Source organism: Lissotriton vulgaris, chromosome 9 (assembly GCF_964263255.1).
Source record: "Lissotriton vulgaris chromosome 9, aLisVul1.2, whole genome shotgun sequence".
Taxonomy (NCBI): domain Eukaryota; kingdom Metazoa; phylum Chordata; class Amphibia; order Caudata; family Salamandridae; genus Lissotriton; species Lissotriton vulgaris.
Window position 1 is genome coordinate 968,430,702 of NC_141697.1, and position 15,565 is coordinate 968,446,266.

General features: G+C 45.8%; 1 protein-coding gene across 1 annotated transcript in view; it reads left to right on the forward strand.

Annotated features, from left to right (window-relative positions):
- DOCK3 (dedicator of cytokinesis 3) overlaps window positions 1–15,565 on the forward strand; it is a 1,414,611-nt gene that overhangs the window by 1,334,587 nt on the left and 64,459 nt on the right. Inside the window, exons 46-47 of the mRNA XM_086938817.1 lie at window positions 14,223–14,339; window positions 14,613–14,734. Coding sequence (XP_086794943.1) covers window positions 14,223–14,339; window positions 14,613–14,734 — 239 coding nt within the window. The remainder of the gene's footprint in view (window positions 1–14,222; window positions 14,340–14,612; window positions 14,735–15,565) is intronic.

Consider the following 15,565-nt stretch of genomic DNA (forward strand, 5'->3'; position numbering starts at 1 on the left):
CATAGCGCCGACGAACTTGCACCCTTGAAAAACCATCCAATCATGCAAGGTAGCAAAAAAGCCCCCTGGTTCAACGATGACCTGAAGAAATCCAAGAAGTTCTGTCATACTCTCGAGAAAACCTGGAGAAAAAACCCAACCACTGATAACCTAGCCACCTTCAAGAATGCCACCCGCAAACACCACCAACTAATCCGATCCACCAAGAAATCAGCATTCAAGGATCGACTTGACAACAATGCCCAAAACAGCAAGGAACTATTCAACTTCGTCAAAGAATTTACTAACCCCACCGCCGGCAGCAACGACATTTATTTATTTATTTATTTATTTATTTATTGACATTTATAGAGCGCGGCGAATACCCGTGGGCGTCTCGGCGCTAATTAAGGGCATAGATCAGCAAACTGGGGTAAAGAAGATATACAAGGCTATTGGTCAAATAACCACGTCTTTTAGCTGTTTGCGGAATATGAACAGGGAGGGACTTGCTCGGATATGTGCAGGAAGGGTGTTCCAGAGTTTAGGGGCGGCAACCAGGAAACGCCTGTCGCCCCATGTAACTGTTCTAGTGCGAGGCACAGCCAAGAAGTTCTGATGAGAGGAACGAAGAGATCGGGTTGGAACATGGTGGAGAAGATTCTGTTTGAGAAAGTGGGGACCTTGATTATTGAGTGACTTGTAAACAATACACAGCGATTTGAATTTGATACGGCTGCGTATCGGGAGCCAATGGAGATCCCTAATGATGTTTGTAACTGGTGCGAACTTGGGGATCCCAGCCAGCATTCGTGCGGCTGCATTTTGGATTGACTGCATCTTATTTGTCACTCGGACTTGAGCATTTAAGAATAAAGCGTTACAATAGTCCAAGGAGGACCGTGTTCGGTAGGAAAGGTAGTATTTTCCTAATCATTCTCAATTTCATATGAGCTGTGGCCGCAGTTTTGTTCGCATGTGCCATAAAGTTGAGGCCAACATCAAAAATGACGCCTAGATTTCTCACTTTGCTGGCTGGACTAGGCGGGGGACCGAAAGATGGTGGCCACCAGACAGGTGACCAGCCCGGGGAGAGGTGACCGAAGATGACCACTTCAGTTTTTTCTGAATTGAGTTTCAAACAATTCGTGGCCATCCAGTCACCTATTGCCATCATTCCTCTCGTGAATCGATTGGCCACTTCCTCACCGTCCCCTTTGATAGCCAGTACCAATTGGGTGTCATCGGCGTAGGAGGTCAGGCTCATCCCAAATGCTTTGATGACACTAGCAAGGTCCGACACGTAGATATTAAATAGTGTCGGACTCAGGGATGAGCCTTGAGGGACCCCACACGGCAGAGACACCTTAGATGATTGGTAGGGTCCTAGAGATACTGCCTGTGATCTATTGGCCAGGAACGATACAAGCAGGTCCAGAGGAGTTTTCTGGACCCCCAGTCGTTCGACACGGTCGACTAAGATCTTGTGGTCGACCGTGTCGAAGGCCGCCGAAAGATCCAGCAGTACCAGGAGTGCTGTCCCCCCCTGGTCTCGTATGGCTCTGATGTCATCCGCAGCCTTTGGGAGGGCAGTTTCCGTGCCATGACATTTGCGGAATCCGAACTGGGTGTTGTCGAGCAACTGGTGCTGCTCCACAAATTCCGACAGTTGCTGATTCATGGCTTTTTCTATTACCTTGGCCAGGAAAGGAAGACTGGCTATCGGACGATAGTTTTTCAGGTCATCTTTATTCAAATTAACTTTCTTTAGGAGGGGTTTGACCAACGTATGTTTCAGAGAAGCCGGGAAAATTCCGGAGCTAAACATAGTGTTGCAAACATGGGTTATAACCGGTATCAACGTGTCCATAACTGGCATAAGAACTTTGAGCGGACACGGGTCCAGTGCTGAACCTGATTTGATCCTTGAAATGATGCTCCTTGTCTGATCCATAGTAAGATCGACAAAGCGGGTCAGTGTGTTATCCCGTGAGGTGGAGGACAAGGATAGTGGGGTAGAGTCCATGTTTGAGGAAAAAGCCTGATAGATGTCGTTAACTTTCTTAAAGAAAAAATCAGATAAGGTGTCGCAAAGATGTTGTGAGGGAGTTGGTGTGAGGTCGTGCGTGCCACCCGACAAGCGTTTAGTGATGTCGAATAACTCTTTGCACGAGTTTTTGGCAGTCTCAATTTGTGCGGCATAATAGGCTCTTTTCGCCTCTGCCATCATCTGTTTGTACCGGGCAAGTGAATCTTTGTATAATGATTTGCTTTCTGGGTCGTAGCGCTTCCGCCAAAGTCTTTCTCTTTGTTTATTTAATTGTTTCTGTTTTTTGAGTTCATCCGAGAACCAAGGAGCACTAGGGGAGGCTCGATTCTGGGAGATAGATTTTACGGGCGCTAGCTCAAGTGTGGCCTGATTGAGCCAGTTATTGAACTGATTTATGGCGACAGTAGGGTCATCTGACAGCAATGGCGATGTTCTAGCCAGGAATGTGTTCAATGTCCCCACCTTTATGTCCTTCCATGCTCTCACCTGTTTGGGGCTATTGTTAACGGCCCTCCTCTTAGAGGCATCGGGGATAGCTGAATGACTTAAAATGGCACGGTGATCGGTCCATGCCAGGGGGAGGACATCTGCAATATGTAGCGTCTCAATATTAGTAAAAATGCTGTCAAGAGTGTGACCAGCATCATGGGTAGGGGCAGAAATACGTTGATACAGACCTAGTGTTTCCATGTCCGCTAAGAGGCATGCAGTGTCTGTGTCACTACTTGATTCAAGGTGGAAATTTAAGTCGCCTAACACTGCAACGTGATCTTCAAGAGCTATGGATTCCAATATAAACCCAAGGCTGAGTAAAAAGGGGGCACGGGCTCCAGGTTGGCGGTATACCAGTACGCCTTTAAAATTGAAGAGGGGTGTGAGCTTAATACTAAATAGTAGGGCTTCGCAACATGTGGATGGTATCGGTGTGGTCCTGATTGGGAGATAGTCTCTGACAATAATTGCTACCCCACCTCCCCGCTGGCCTACTCTGTCCTGTCTATGTATGGTGAACCCACTAGGGACTGCTATAACCAAGTCAGGGTCCGAGGCACCATCCGTCCAGGTTTCCGTAATAAACAGGACGTCCAAGTGGGCATCTGTTATTAGGTCTGCAATTTCTTGCCTGTGTTTGCACATGGAACGGGCATTGATAAGTGCTAAGTGAAAAGTGGTGATAGGAGGGGGCGGAGTAGTCAGGGCATTAATTTTGGAGTTGACAATGTGTGTCCGATAGGAGCAGTGTGAACAAGATAATTGATAGGGTACATCGGTGAATAAAAGTGGGTCATAAGTAACACAGCAATCACTGCCTGGTGACCGGAGTACAGAGAGGGATGAGGACGAGTAGACCAATCTGGTCGCTGAACCAGGGGTTTTGGCACTCAGCATGGGCCCAGCGCGGACGGGCGCAGACGGGCTGGACTTTGGCTCGACTTCGGCGCGCTTCCGGCGCGCCCGCTGCGCCAGCCCGCTGCGCCGTCTGTAGGGAATACACATTTATAGGTAGTGAGGAGGGTAGGAGGCAGTCAGCGACTAGAGCGCTGACCTGCCTACCTCAAGATGGCGGCCGTCAATCGCCCCCGCACCTAGATCGGCTGGCGAGCGAAGACGGCGATAGCAGTGCCCAAGGTAAGCGCTAAGAGCGCTAATCAAGTAAATAGCAGAGTACAACTACACCTGCATAACAAAAGAGAGTTAAAACATCAAAATACAAATTTTTAAAATCACGATGCAATAGTGCCAATAGCTGAAATTCTGATGTGCAAATGCACAAAATGGGATTGTGTCAAAGGCAAGTCTATGTAGAGCCCCTCAGCATGACCGCCACCCTTAGACCGGTGAGGTCGACTGCCCGGTGTTTATATGGCTTCCGGGAGGGCAGGAGGCAGCCAGCGACTAGAGCGCTGACATGCCTACCTCAAGATGGCGGCCGTCAATCGCCCCCGCACCTAGATCGGCTGGCGAGCGAAGACTGCGATAGCAGTGCCCAAGGTAAGCGCTAAGAGCGCTAATCAAGTAAATAGCAGAGTACAACTACACCTGCATAACAAAAGGGAGTTAAAACATCAAAATACAAATTTTTAAAATCACGATGCAATAGTGCCAATAGCTGAAATTCTGATGTGCAAATGCGCAAAATGGGATTGTGTCAAAGGCAAGTCTATGTAGAGCCCCTCAGCGTGACCGCCACCCTTAGACCGGTGAGGTCGACTGCCCGGTGTTTATATGGCTTCCGGGAGGGCAGGAGGCAGCCAGCGACTAGAGCGCTGACCTGCCTACCTCAAGATGGCGGCCGTCAATCGCCCCAGCACCTAGATCGGCTGGCGAGCGAAGACGGCGATAGCAGTGCCCAAGGTAAGCGCTAAGAGCGCTAATCAAGTAAATAGCAGAGTACAACTACACCTGCATAACAAAAGGGAGTTAAAACATCAAAATACACATTTTTAAAATCACGATGCAATAGTGCCAATAACTGAAATTCTGATGTGCAAATGCGCAAAATGGGATTGTGTCAAAGGCGTGTCTATGTAGAGCCCCTCAGCGTGACCGCCACCCTTACATTTCTCGCTCCCAAGACCTCTGCGACTCTCTATCCTCATTCTTCCACAACAAAATCGCCGAAATACATAACAGCTTTGAAAACCAGTCCGAAGACATGTCCACTCCACCCATTTCCGATCCAACACCGCCCTCTAACAACCTTTGCGCCTGGAACCCAATCACCACCGATGACACCATCCGCCTGATGAACTCCATCCACTCAGGATCGCCAACCGACCCATATCCCCACCACATTTTCAACAAAGCAGGCTCCATCATCGCACCCCATCTCCGCGATGCCATCAACTGCTCCTTCAACGCCGCTACCTTCCCTGAAATCTGGAAACATGCCGAACTCAGCGCCCTTCTGAAGAACCCACAGCAGACCCCACCGAACGTAAGAACTACCGCCCCATCTCGCTCCTCCCATTCCCCGCCAAAGTCATTGAGAAAGTCGTCAATAGCCAGCTCGCCGCCTTCCTCGAATCCAACAAATCCCTCGACCCTTCACAATCCGGCTTCCGAGCCAAACACAGCACCGAAACCGCCCTCATCGCAGCAACAGACGACATCCAAACACTACTGGACAACGGAGAAACAGTTGCCCTCATCTTACTTGACCTCTCCGCAGCCTTCGACACAGTCTGTCATAGCACCCTCATACAACGACTCAGCAACGTCGGAATACAAGGAAAAGCATTGGAATGGATCATATCGTTCCTTGCCGGAAGAACGCAGAGAGTCTGCCTCCCCCCCTTCAAATCAGAGGCCACCGAAGTCATCTGCGGCATACCACAAGGATCATCACTCAGTCCCACCCTCTTCAACGTATACATGAGTCCCCTCGCTTCCATCGCGCGCCAACACAACCTCAACATCATCTCCTACGCAGACGACACCCAGCTGATCCTCTCACTCACCAAAGACCCGAACACCGCCAAAACCAATCTACACGAAGGAATGAAAGAAGTAGCCGAGTGGATGAAGAACAGCCGCTTAAAACTGAACTCGGACAAAATGGAGGTCCTCATCTTAGGCTCATCCCCCTCGGCCTGGGATGACTCTTGGTGGCCACCAGCCCTGGGAACCGCACCCACACCAACGGATCACGCACGTAACCTGGGCTTCATCCTGGACTCCTCCCTCTCGATGACCAGACAAGCCAATGCCGTCTCATCATCCTGCTTCAATATCCTACGCATGCTCAAAAAAGTCTTGCGTTGGATCCCCACTGAAACAAGAAAGACGGTCACCCATGCACTGGTCACCAGCCGACTGGATTACGGAAACACCCTTTACGCCGGAACCACAGCCAAACTACAGAAAAAACTTCAACGCATCCAAAACGCATCAGCCAGACTCATATTGGACATCCCTCGTCAAGCTCACATTTCCGGTCACCTGAAAGATCTCCACTGGTTCCCCGTCAACAAGAGAATAACGTTCCGCCTCCTCACCCACGCACACAAAGCCCTCTATGACCTAGGACCCGAATGCCTCAACACGAGACTGTCCTTCTACACCACCACCCGCCAACTACGATCATCCAATCAAGCCCTCGCCGCAATTCCGCGCATCCACAGATCCACCATGGGGGGAAGATCCTTCTCCTACTTAGCGGCCAAGACCTGGAATTCTCTCCCCACCCACCTCCGCCTTACTCAGAACCACCTCTCCTTCAGAAAGCAACTAAAAACTTGGATATTCGATAAATAAATGCACCCGCCTCCCCAAGCGCCTTGAGACCCTCTGGGTGAGTAGTGCGCTATATACATTTCTGAACTTGAACTTGAACTGCGAATTTACAAAAACCCATATCCTGTAATTTTGAGACCAATAGATTATGGTCACTTTCGGTCCGTTCTGGACCTCCATATCCAGGACAGATGACCAAAATTCTACCTTGATAAAAATGTAGTGTATTCGGCTACTTCTTAATCCATTATCAAAAGTATTTGCACCCAGCCTATCTGACTTCGCCCTCCCATTTGCTGCCCTCATTCGCCTTTCCATGCGACCTCTGTCCATTTTTTAATCAGGCCTAATTCTAACTTTGGGATGTTCATTGCACGTCCTCCTCTACACTAAGATTTCCATCCTTGTGGTCCAGGGGCTCAAAACAACAATTAAAATCGGCTGCTATAATCAAATTGCAGGTGCCCCATAAATTATCCAAGTAGCTATCAAGGGCAGTAACCACATTGAATCCATTGCCACCCGGCAGCCCTCTAGCGTAAACATTAATAATCAAGGTATTAGGACCATAGGTAGAACAAACTCGTATGGCCATAATGTTCGGGCTGTCAATAGATACTTCATCCACCCTTATTCCTGCCTGCTGTCTAACCCAACAGGTCAGCCACCAATTGGTCTTCCTCTCTGTCCTCCCGTGGCAGCCTTTGAGAAATTTAAAAAAGCCTGAGTGATAGAATCTATCCAAGGACCAGGTCTCCTGGAATATCCAGACATCAAAGCCACCAATAAATGATGACCAGTCTGTAGACGTAGATTTAGATGATAGCCCTGCAATGTTCCAGGAAGCTATGGTAATATAGGTTTTTGAATGACCATTAATCGTATTATTGCAACTACTGGTTACCTCGAAATCTAAAACCTGATCTTGTTCCAGTAAGCCATAGCTAGGGATGCTAGTTGTGTTAAGGGGACATACTACTGCTCTTTTGGGTGTTACATTCACCATGTCTCTAAAGCTTGTTTTCAGCGAGCGTGAAACCACCACTCCTACACTGGTGGGACTGGGAGCCTGTATGCCCTTACAAACTTCCTCGGATTTAAACATCACGACGGGGGTGAAGATATCTGGACACGTGTCAACCTCCTCCTCACCTATATATTCCTTTAGAACTGTTGATGGGGAATAGTTAATTGTTCCCAGCCAATCAACTTCCTCTAGAGAGGTGAGAGTTTCAAACTGGGTGCTTGTGTGCACTGGATAATCATATTGATTGTGTAATCTAAGAGGTTCCCGCCACTCATTAAACCTAGATGTACTCTGCGGTTTATTAAAAAAAAACGGAATGATTTTTAAATCATCTACTTTGGTAGAGCAATGCCCTGCCGTTCCCAATATGTGTTGAACCAGTGTTGGCGATCTAAACTAAGAACCACGCAGTCACCTGGTAGGGACTTGCGTGTCTTCCCAACCCAGGGAATTCTACGTGCCTTTTTTAACTCTTAACCCTGTTCTATTGCCCAACAAGTATAGAGCCTTATTCTTTAACGTTGACCAATGCTCTCGGGCATCTGCTGGAAGCGTTGGAACATTGGCAAGAACTACTGTATTCCGGAGTGGCTTCCGGGGGGAGATGCAAAAAAATATGTGGGTTCGTATCACTTGCCTCAGATGTCTCAAGGGGCCTGCTCCTAAAACCACTCTCCCCTTGCTGCGGCTTCGTTTTCATAGATATACCATCATTAGATAAATTAGTAGGACATTTGGGCTCAGAACTTGTGGCTGTTGCAATAGAAGGTGACATATTGCAAACATTTACCAGGATTCCCTTTTGCACTATACTAGCTTCTTTAATCTATCAGCAACCGAGATCAGTTTTTTAAGTAAAGGGTCAATCATGGCTGTAATTTTCACTCCTATCAACGAGCATAACTCTTCTATGTTAAGCTGGGAAGATGAATGAACTAAGTGGGCTGTACTAGTAACGTGATCTACAGTGCAATCGGTTGGATTTACTATGGGCTGATGGACACCTGTTTTACCAATGGTGGCTACCTTACGGCTAACTGTTCTTGGGGGTAGTGGGTTTGATTTTACCGGTCCACGACCTTTCCTTTTTTTTTAGGGCAGCTCTCTGCCCATACCCCCTTTAAGCTTCTTACCCCTGGACATTCCTGGATGTGTAAAATGGGTGGAATTGATGGCACTAATTCAGGATTTGTTGTGTGGGGCTGAATACTATGCGTTTCAGGGTCGGTGCTGCATTCTATTGGTTCTAGGAAAGGCTGCGCTGTAGAACTACAGCTACTAGTTGGAATTAGGGGTTCGGGCGAAAGCCTACGCTCCGTGAATTGAATCTCCTGCATCAATGCGGATTCTGTCCTGCTTAAAAAGGCATCTAGAGTACCTACAACCCCACCACCCAGGTTCCGTTTGCTTATATTTGCAGAACCTCAACCTGCCTCTGGTCTCTGACGGGCGCAGACGGGCCCGCCCTTGGCCCGCAGCCGCCTTTGAAGCGCCTCCTGGCGCTTCCTGCTTACGTGGGTGGCCGAACGTGCACCACAGAAGGAATTCTGGGTACTGTAGTTCGCCTTGATGTTGCAGAGATTGCAGCATGAAACCACAAATAGCAGGTGCAGTTAGGAGGAGCGTTGCTCCTTAGACCGATTTCGGGCAACATATGATTTGTGGTAGGTAGACAGCACTAATGGTCTACACTTTTTGCTTATGTTAGCCTGGGATTGAAATATCCAACCCTTCCAAAATCCAACACTTTCCCTACATTTGCTCAGATTGGAGTGTGAATGGCAAATTTGACCCCTACAAAGTCCAAGACCGTCCCTACTTTTGCTAATTTTGAAGTGAGAATGGTAAATCTGACACTTTATCTGCTGTTAAAATCAGAGTGGGTGTAGTAAATCTGAGATCTGCAAAGCCCAACTCTTTACTTTCCCACTCTTGCTTAGTTAGGAGTGGAAAAATGTTATTATTTTTTTTATCCATAATATGATAATATTTGCAATTTAGCATTTTATACATTTTGGATTTTTTGGTGTATTTTTTTCCCCTTTAAATAAGCTCATATATATATTGTTATGTTTATGAATATATTATTCTTATTATTATCAATAATTTTAATGTAAATTATTTTTATTGTTGAAATGTTTTACATTTTTCCAGTATATATTTATAATTTTTATTGTTTACTATGTTTGTAAATATATTATTTGTTTTATGTTGCATTATTATTTTATACATTAATATCTAAATGTAACATAAACCTATATATAGAAAAATTGAAATTCTTGCCTGTTTCTGAAATTTTCTGTGCCCCAATTTTTTTGTCTCAATATTTTTGTTGTTAGACACAAAGTGCCTGCTTACAAGTTTGGTGGTGGGGGAGCAGGCCACCATGCCACTGCATCGCTCCCACGCTGCCAAACAGGGCCGCCACCTGCCTCACAAATTACAAGTATTTTTGTGGTCTGGCAGACAGGCGTTGTGGTTGTCCCACGTTGGTCCAGTAAAAAAGGCTAAAACGTGAGCCTTAATGGTGCACCACCACGGGACTGCCACAGCACGTTCCAGCATGGCATGGCCTGTGAAGTTCATGCTGTGCTAGAACTGGGGGTGCATGCACATAGGGAGCACAACATGTGCCCCCTACATAGACCAACATGCATAAGGGAAGGGGGGCCCTCTAGGCCCCCCTTCATTTCCTGACTGCCAGCAGTTTCATAAGAATCTCCATGAGACCGCTGGTGGTCAGGAAACTCGTAATATGCATGGCGGTGCAATAGCAGCACCGGCAGCATATTGCGAGCCCCTAGCAGCTGTGCAACCATCAGGAACCGCGGTTCCCTGGTAGTTGTGGCAGTCTAATGGCAGTCCGACCTGCAAAGTTGTAATACAGCGGTCAATCCGCCGATACTGCGGTGGCAGTCTGCCACTGCATCTACACCGTGAGTTTGTCAGTCAATGGGCCGCCAAACTCATAATCAGGCCCAAAGTATACAAAACACGATTGTGTGCTTCCCGATAATTGTTTTGCAATATTTGGGTATCACAATATTTATGTTCTTGATATTATGTCATATGACCACCGGAAAATTTGGCCTCTCCTAGTATGCATCTGAAGACCATAAAGGTGGGATTGGTGAAAGTCTTATTGGATGTTCAATGCCAGGTGCTGATTCAATAGTTTCCTTGACCCTTTCACAGCAAAACAGATCACAGAGTTTAGGCAGGCATCAATGGGCACATAATTCTGAGGTTAGAATGGGCCAAAACATCCGTGAGCATGTTAACAGGCATACATGATTAACGGTATCAGGATCCCTGCCAGGAAATTGACCAGTGCCTTATACTCCATTTAAAATCAGGGATATCAAACGTAAAGCATCAGTAAAGACAGTAGCTGTGGTTTTAACTGAAGAGGAGTCATGTGAAGAAAAAAACATAGGATGCAAAGAATTGCTCATTGCATAGAGATGTTGTGTTCTGACTCAAGTGCTCTTGGGTTTTCTGGAGGGTACCCAAAAAAAGACATGGGCAATGACAGGAGAGCACATCATCTTTTGCCTCCTCTCCGTTCTGGAGGAAGTCAAGTTTCAGTTGGCCCATCAAACCTAGAAGACAAGGACACTAGTCAGACAGGTCCTACTCCTGCCCAGGAAGGACAACTTTAAATTTTGTAAGAGACTTCAAGACCAGTTATATGGAATAATGTACATCTTCTGTACATTAAAAGATTATTGTAGGTCACACAGGAGTCCCCTTAAACCTCATAAAGGTATACAGCTTGTTGCCTTTATTTGGTCACTGAACTCTCTCTTTTCCTGCAATATGCTTATGTTGTACAGGTGTAGGGTATTATTCAGAAATCATGTTACCAAATTAGCCTCAGAACAAGGTAGAGTTTACTATATAATTACTGTATCCTCCAAAGCGATCAATGTTTGTGTGCCGTAAATTCTCCATGTGTAGGAACAAATTAATTGTGGCATAACTTCAAAGTTTAACGAACTAATGTTTGTACATGGTGTGTCACAAAGATTCAAAGTTTGTGAAATGTGTCCTGTTAGAAATATATTGTGTTGGGAAAGGTACTCCAATGGAAACATCCATCAGACCTAAAAAGGTGTGCTTCAATAGCTGAATGGATTTTGTCATATGGATGTGTTTATTTCTGATGCTCAAGTACTTTTCAAGCGAAAAGTCCACTTATACCCAAATAGGTGGCATTTATTAGTTCACATTTATATACATCAAGGTCAATACAGCCACCCAGTCATTTCCCTGTAAACATCTTACACAGTGGTCAGGAGTGTAGAGGTACAGGAAGTCAATTATTCTGTGACTGGTGGACCTCAAGCCCACTAGGTCGCCAGAGGCTTTGGTCTCCACCCTTCCTCAACAGAGGATCATTCACCATATTTAGAGAGCCCTGCCTGCCTGGTGGCGTCTATATGTCAAAAGTGCATTTCTGGTGCAGCAGTTACATTTTCTGCAGCACTTAGGGGCTTATTACGATGTTGGTCGAAGTTGCCTCCGAGCAACACAGTCTCGGTCTCAGCACCAACCGTCCTCCGGGCGGCGGTTCCGACCATCGGAATACGATGCGACCAAACACTCTTTGGGTGCATACTCACTTTTCTGTATGGGAACTTGTATTACGGCCATAAACTGGCCATAATACAGGCGCCTATAGAGAATTGGAGGTGTGTGTAAAACCCTGCACCATGTGGCTGGCACCCCTTGGTGCCTGCCACACAGTGCAGAGTTTCACATGGTGGTACCCTAGGTACTGGGGTGAATGTATGACATTGTTCTGCATTCTGTCCATCAACTGTTGTTTTGCATTCTGTCACCCCGAGTGGGATGGGTATGCTCAGACGTGAGTCTCATGCTCTCCACACCACTGGAGTCAAGCTATCCTGGCTGAAGACGGCTGATAGCCAGAAACCGGTCCTGGGATGTTTGATTCCGGTCCAGGAAAGACATGGCTTGGCAGTTCGGGCTGGACTGTTCCCATGAGGCACAGGGTCAAGGCTTATTTGCATATGGCCATGTCTGAACTGGGGTGGTGTGGAGTGCAAAAAAACAATGGATTTAGGCCCAGATCTCTGTACTGGGGTGAATGTATGACATTGTTCTGCATTCTGTCTATCAACTGTTGTTTTGCATTTTGGTACCCTAGGTACTCCCTTGGCCACCAACTGTAGGCCGCCAAAGTTGCTGTCTGACAGCATTTCCATGTCAGAAAGGCCTGCACGTAAAGGCTGTCGGAAATCCACATCGTAATCCCGATGTAATCCCGATGTCAGAAATGCCGTCCATGGGAGATTATGGTGCGGTTCGGACCAGCCGGAAGACTCAGAGAGCCGGTTGGAACCACGTCGGAATGACCGTCTGGTTTCTGTTTCAACTGCCAACATCCTAATCAGCTAACTGACCATGCCAGTCGGAAAGCCTCGGACTGCGGTCGGAAAACTTCTGACTAACGGTCTGAGGCTTTCGGACCGACATCATAATCTGCCTATAAATGCCAAATTGCCACATGATTTTTTACCCATTCTGCATTCTTTTTCAACACAACCGCCGAAAGCAGGAATTTGTTCTTAAAAGTAAATGGTCAGTTACTGATGCAGTGGAAGTTTTCTTCCTGTGTCTGGAGGCCATGGTTTTTTCTGTGCCCGAAAGTGTGCCTCCCCAGGTGGATCCGGGGAAGAAATAAATGCATCAAGAGGACCAAGTAGTACAAACCCCTCGATGTATGGAGGATGGGTCACTGCATTTGATTGACCACCAGTGGAGTTTTTGATGGCCCCCGGTCATCTGCCAGCATTTTTCCTTTTCTAAATGAGGCAGATAAAACGTATTTTGGCAAGATGTGAGAAACGTCGATTCACAGTGGTTTTCCCATCTAGACAAACTTCAAATAACCCCATAGTATTTTTTAGGATTTATTATTATTAATGTCCAGCTGTTACTCTTTGTGGGACAAAAAGCTTTCCTGACCCCTGGAGACCTCAAACTTCTTTGTAGTTTAATTTTCGCCAGGATCTCCGGAACAAAAAACCCAGATAACCTTATTCCAGTAAGAGAGGTTGGATGGACAATTTACAGTGGAAAGAGATATATCAGTTACTGATGGATTATCAGGAAAATTCTGCATGTGTTTCTGAGACGAGCTAACATCAATTGTGACCAAAATCTTAACCTTAACTCAAACAAAAGCAGGTTCCTGGTTGGCATGAAGTAAAGATCAAACTTATGCAAACAGCAGAGTGCCAGCATCGGAAATCTAACAATTCAAAATAAATGTATTTATTGATAGTGGACCTAAAATTCCATAAAACAGTATCTGCCAAAAGACTAAATCCTATCATGCCTAAGGACCAAAGATGAGAGCATAAATCTTTAGTTATAGAATGTTGAACAATAATAATAATATAAATAGTAAAAATAACACAAGGAAAAATGAAGAGCTCAAACTCATAAGTGTCTTCAGCCTTTAACCCAAAAAAGCTTCAGGCTGAAGCTGATTAAGAATCATGGATTTAGTTTGGGTATAGCTATTCTATGAATATCAAGCCACTCCAGTGCTTCATCAATATCTCCAGCCTGAAGTTCAAATTCACACATGCCACTTTTTTTTAGGGTTTGGGGTATTGCTTCAGTAAGTGGTAGAGGGGTTCTTCAATAAAGAAGCATTTCCTCGTGGTTAGAATTGGTATACATTTCGGTTGGTAATTTGAAATGCATAAAAAATAAGGTGGCTTGATGGCCCCAGAACAGTTCTCAACAGTTTTTATTTCATTACATTGTTGTCAGTTGGATATCCTTTTTGGTTATTAGGAGCTTACCTTATGTGTTTGGAAGCTGCACCTAAAGCCTTAAAAGTCTTTTTCTAGACACCATGCATAATTCAACAAATTCCTTTCTTCCTACTAGGTCCATGTACTTGGGGTAGGGCTTGCAGTACATGAAAAGTTTGTGCATCCAGAAATGCGTCCACTGCACAAGAAGCTGATAGACCAATTCCACATGATGCGTTCCAGCCTGTATCATGTAAGGAAATCTACTTTGAAATATATTATAAATGTAATTTATCCTCCTCTGGTACGCAGGACCTTCCAAAAAAAAAAACTACTCCACAAAAATTGTTTCATGCCAGCACTTTCCCTAAGTTCATGCAGTTTTCCTTGTATGCTTTTGGTATCCTGCATGAGTCATGATGCAATGTCTACCTTCCTAATTTTATGTCCTTCCCAAATTGACATTCATCAGGCTTCGTTCTCAGGCCTCCTTAATTGGACTTTTGTTTGTTCTTTTCTCTTCTAGGAACTTCCTGGTTTGGATAAACTGAGCCCATCATGTTCTGGTGCCAGCACACCTCGCGGGAATGTCCTAATGTCGCACAGCCCAATGAGCCCAGACACTATCAAACTTATGCATAGACACAGGTACTATATTTCTCTCTTATGCTACTGGTCAGAGGGAGGTATACATTCAACGTAACTTTAAATCTTTAGCTACCTGGTTATTCATTTTTGAAGTTACTGTATCCCTTTTGCAGCAGGGAACTGAATAATATGTTCTAGGAAAATCAAGAAGAACGAAGAGAACATCTTGAAGTGCCTGTGTCATAACTAGCCTTGCATTTTTCTGGTTAAATCCCAGGAATCTAAAACAGGATTTCCTTCAAAGTGCTTAACCCGTGATAATCGATATAGTCTTCTTGCTGAATAGTTCTTGGCTTTTGGTCTCAGGGGGCAATCATTTAAGTATGATTTCCATTCAGGTGTAGAGGTGAGGCAAGTCCGGAGTAGAGGTTAAGCAAGTTGAGGAAATGTCCTTTCCAAATCGTGGTTTTAAACTCTTGAAAAAAATTATGGTCTGGCTCAACAGCACAGTGGTCGCCTGACAATTATGTGAGCATGACTAGAGAGTGGGGTTGTCTCCGTCCACTTGCTAGGAACCAGGACTTGTTTTTTGATTGGTAATAAAGTGTGTGCTTCCACAAAAAAGTGCTTGCCTTCCACACAGCTGTGACAGTGGCAGGAAATACTACTTCAGATGGACACTTCCAACTGCAGACTACACACCTTGCGATTATCCCCAGGCACCCAACTGGAACCTTACAAATTTTCTTCACCAATTCCCTTGCACGTCAGTTGTGACGTCTCTGGTGTTTGGGTTCCTCCTGCAACAAATGCCATATGCCAAGCTCTACATCCTGGAGCATCACCGAAAGACTCGAAAGGCCTGGTCCTCCTCGAAGTTGATGGTGCTGT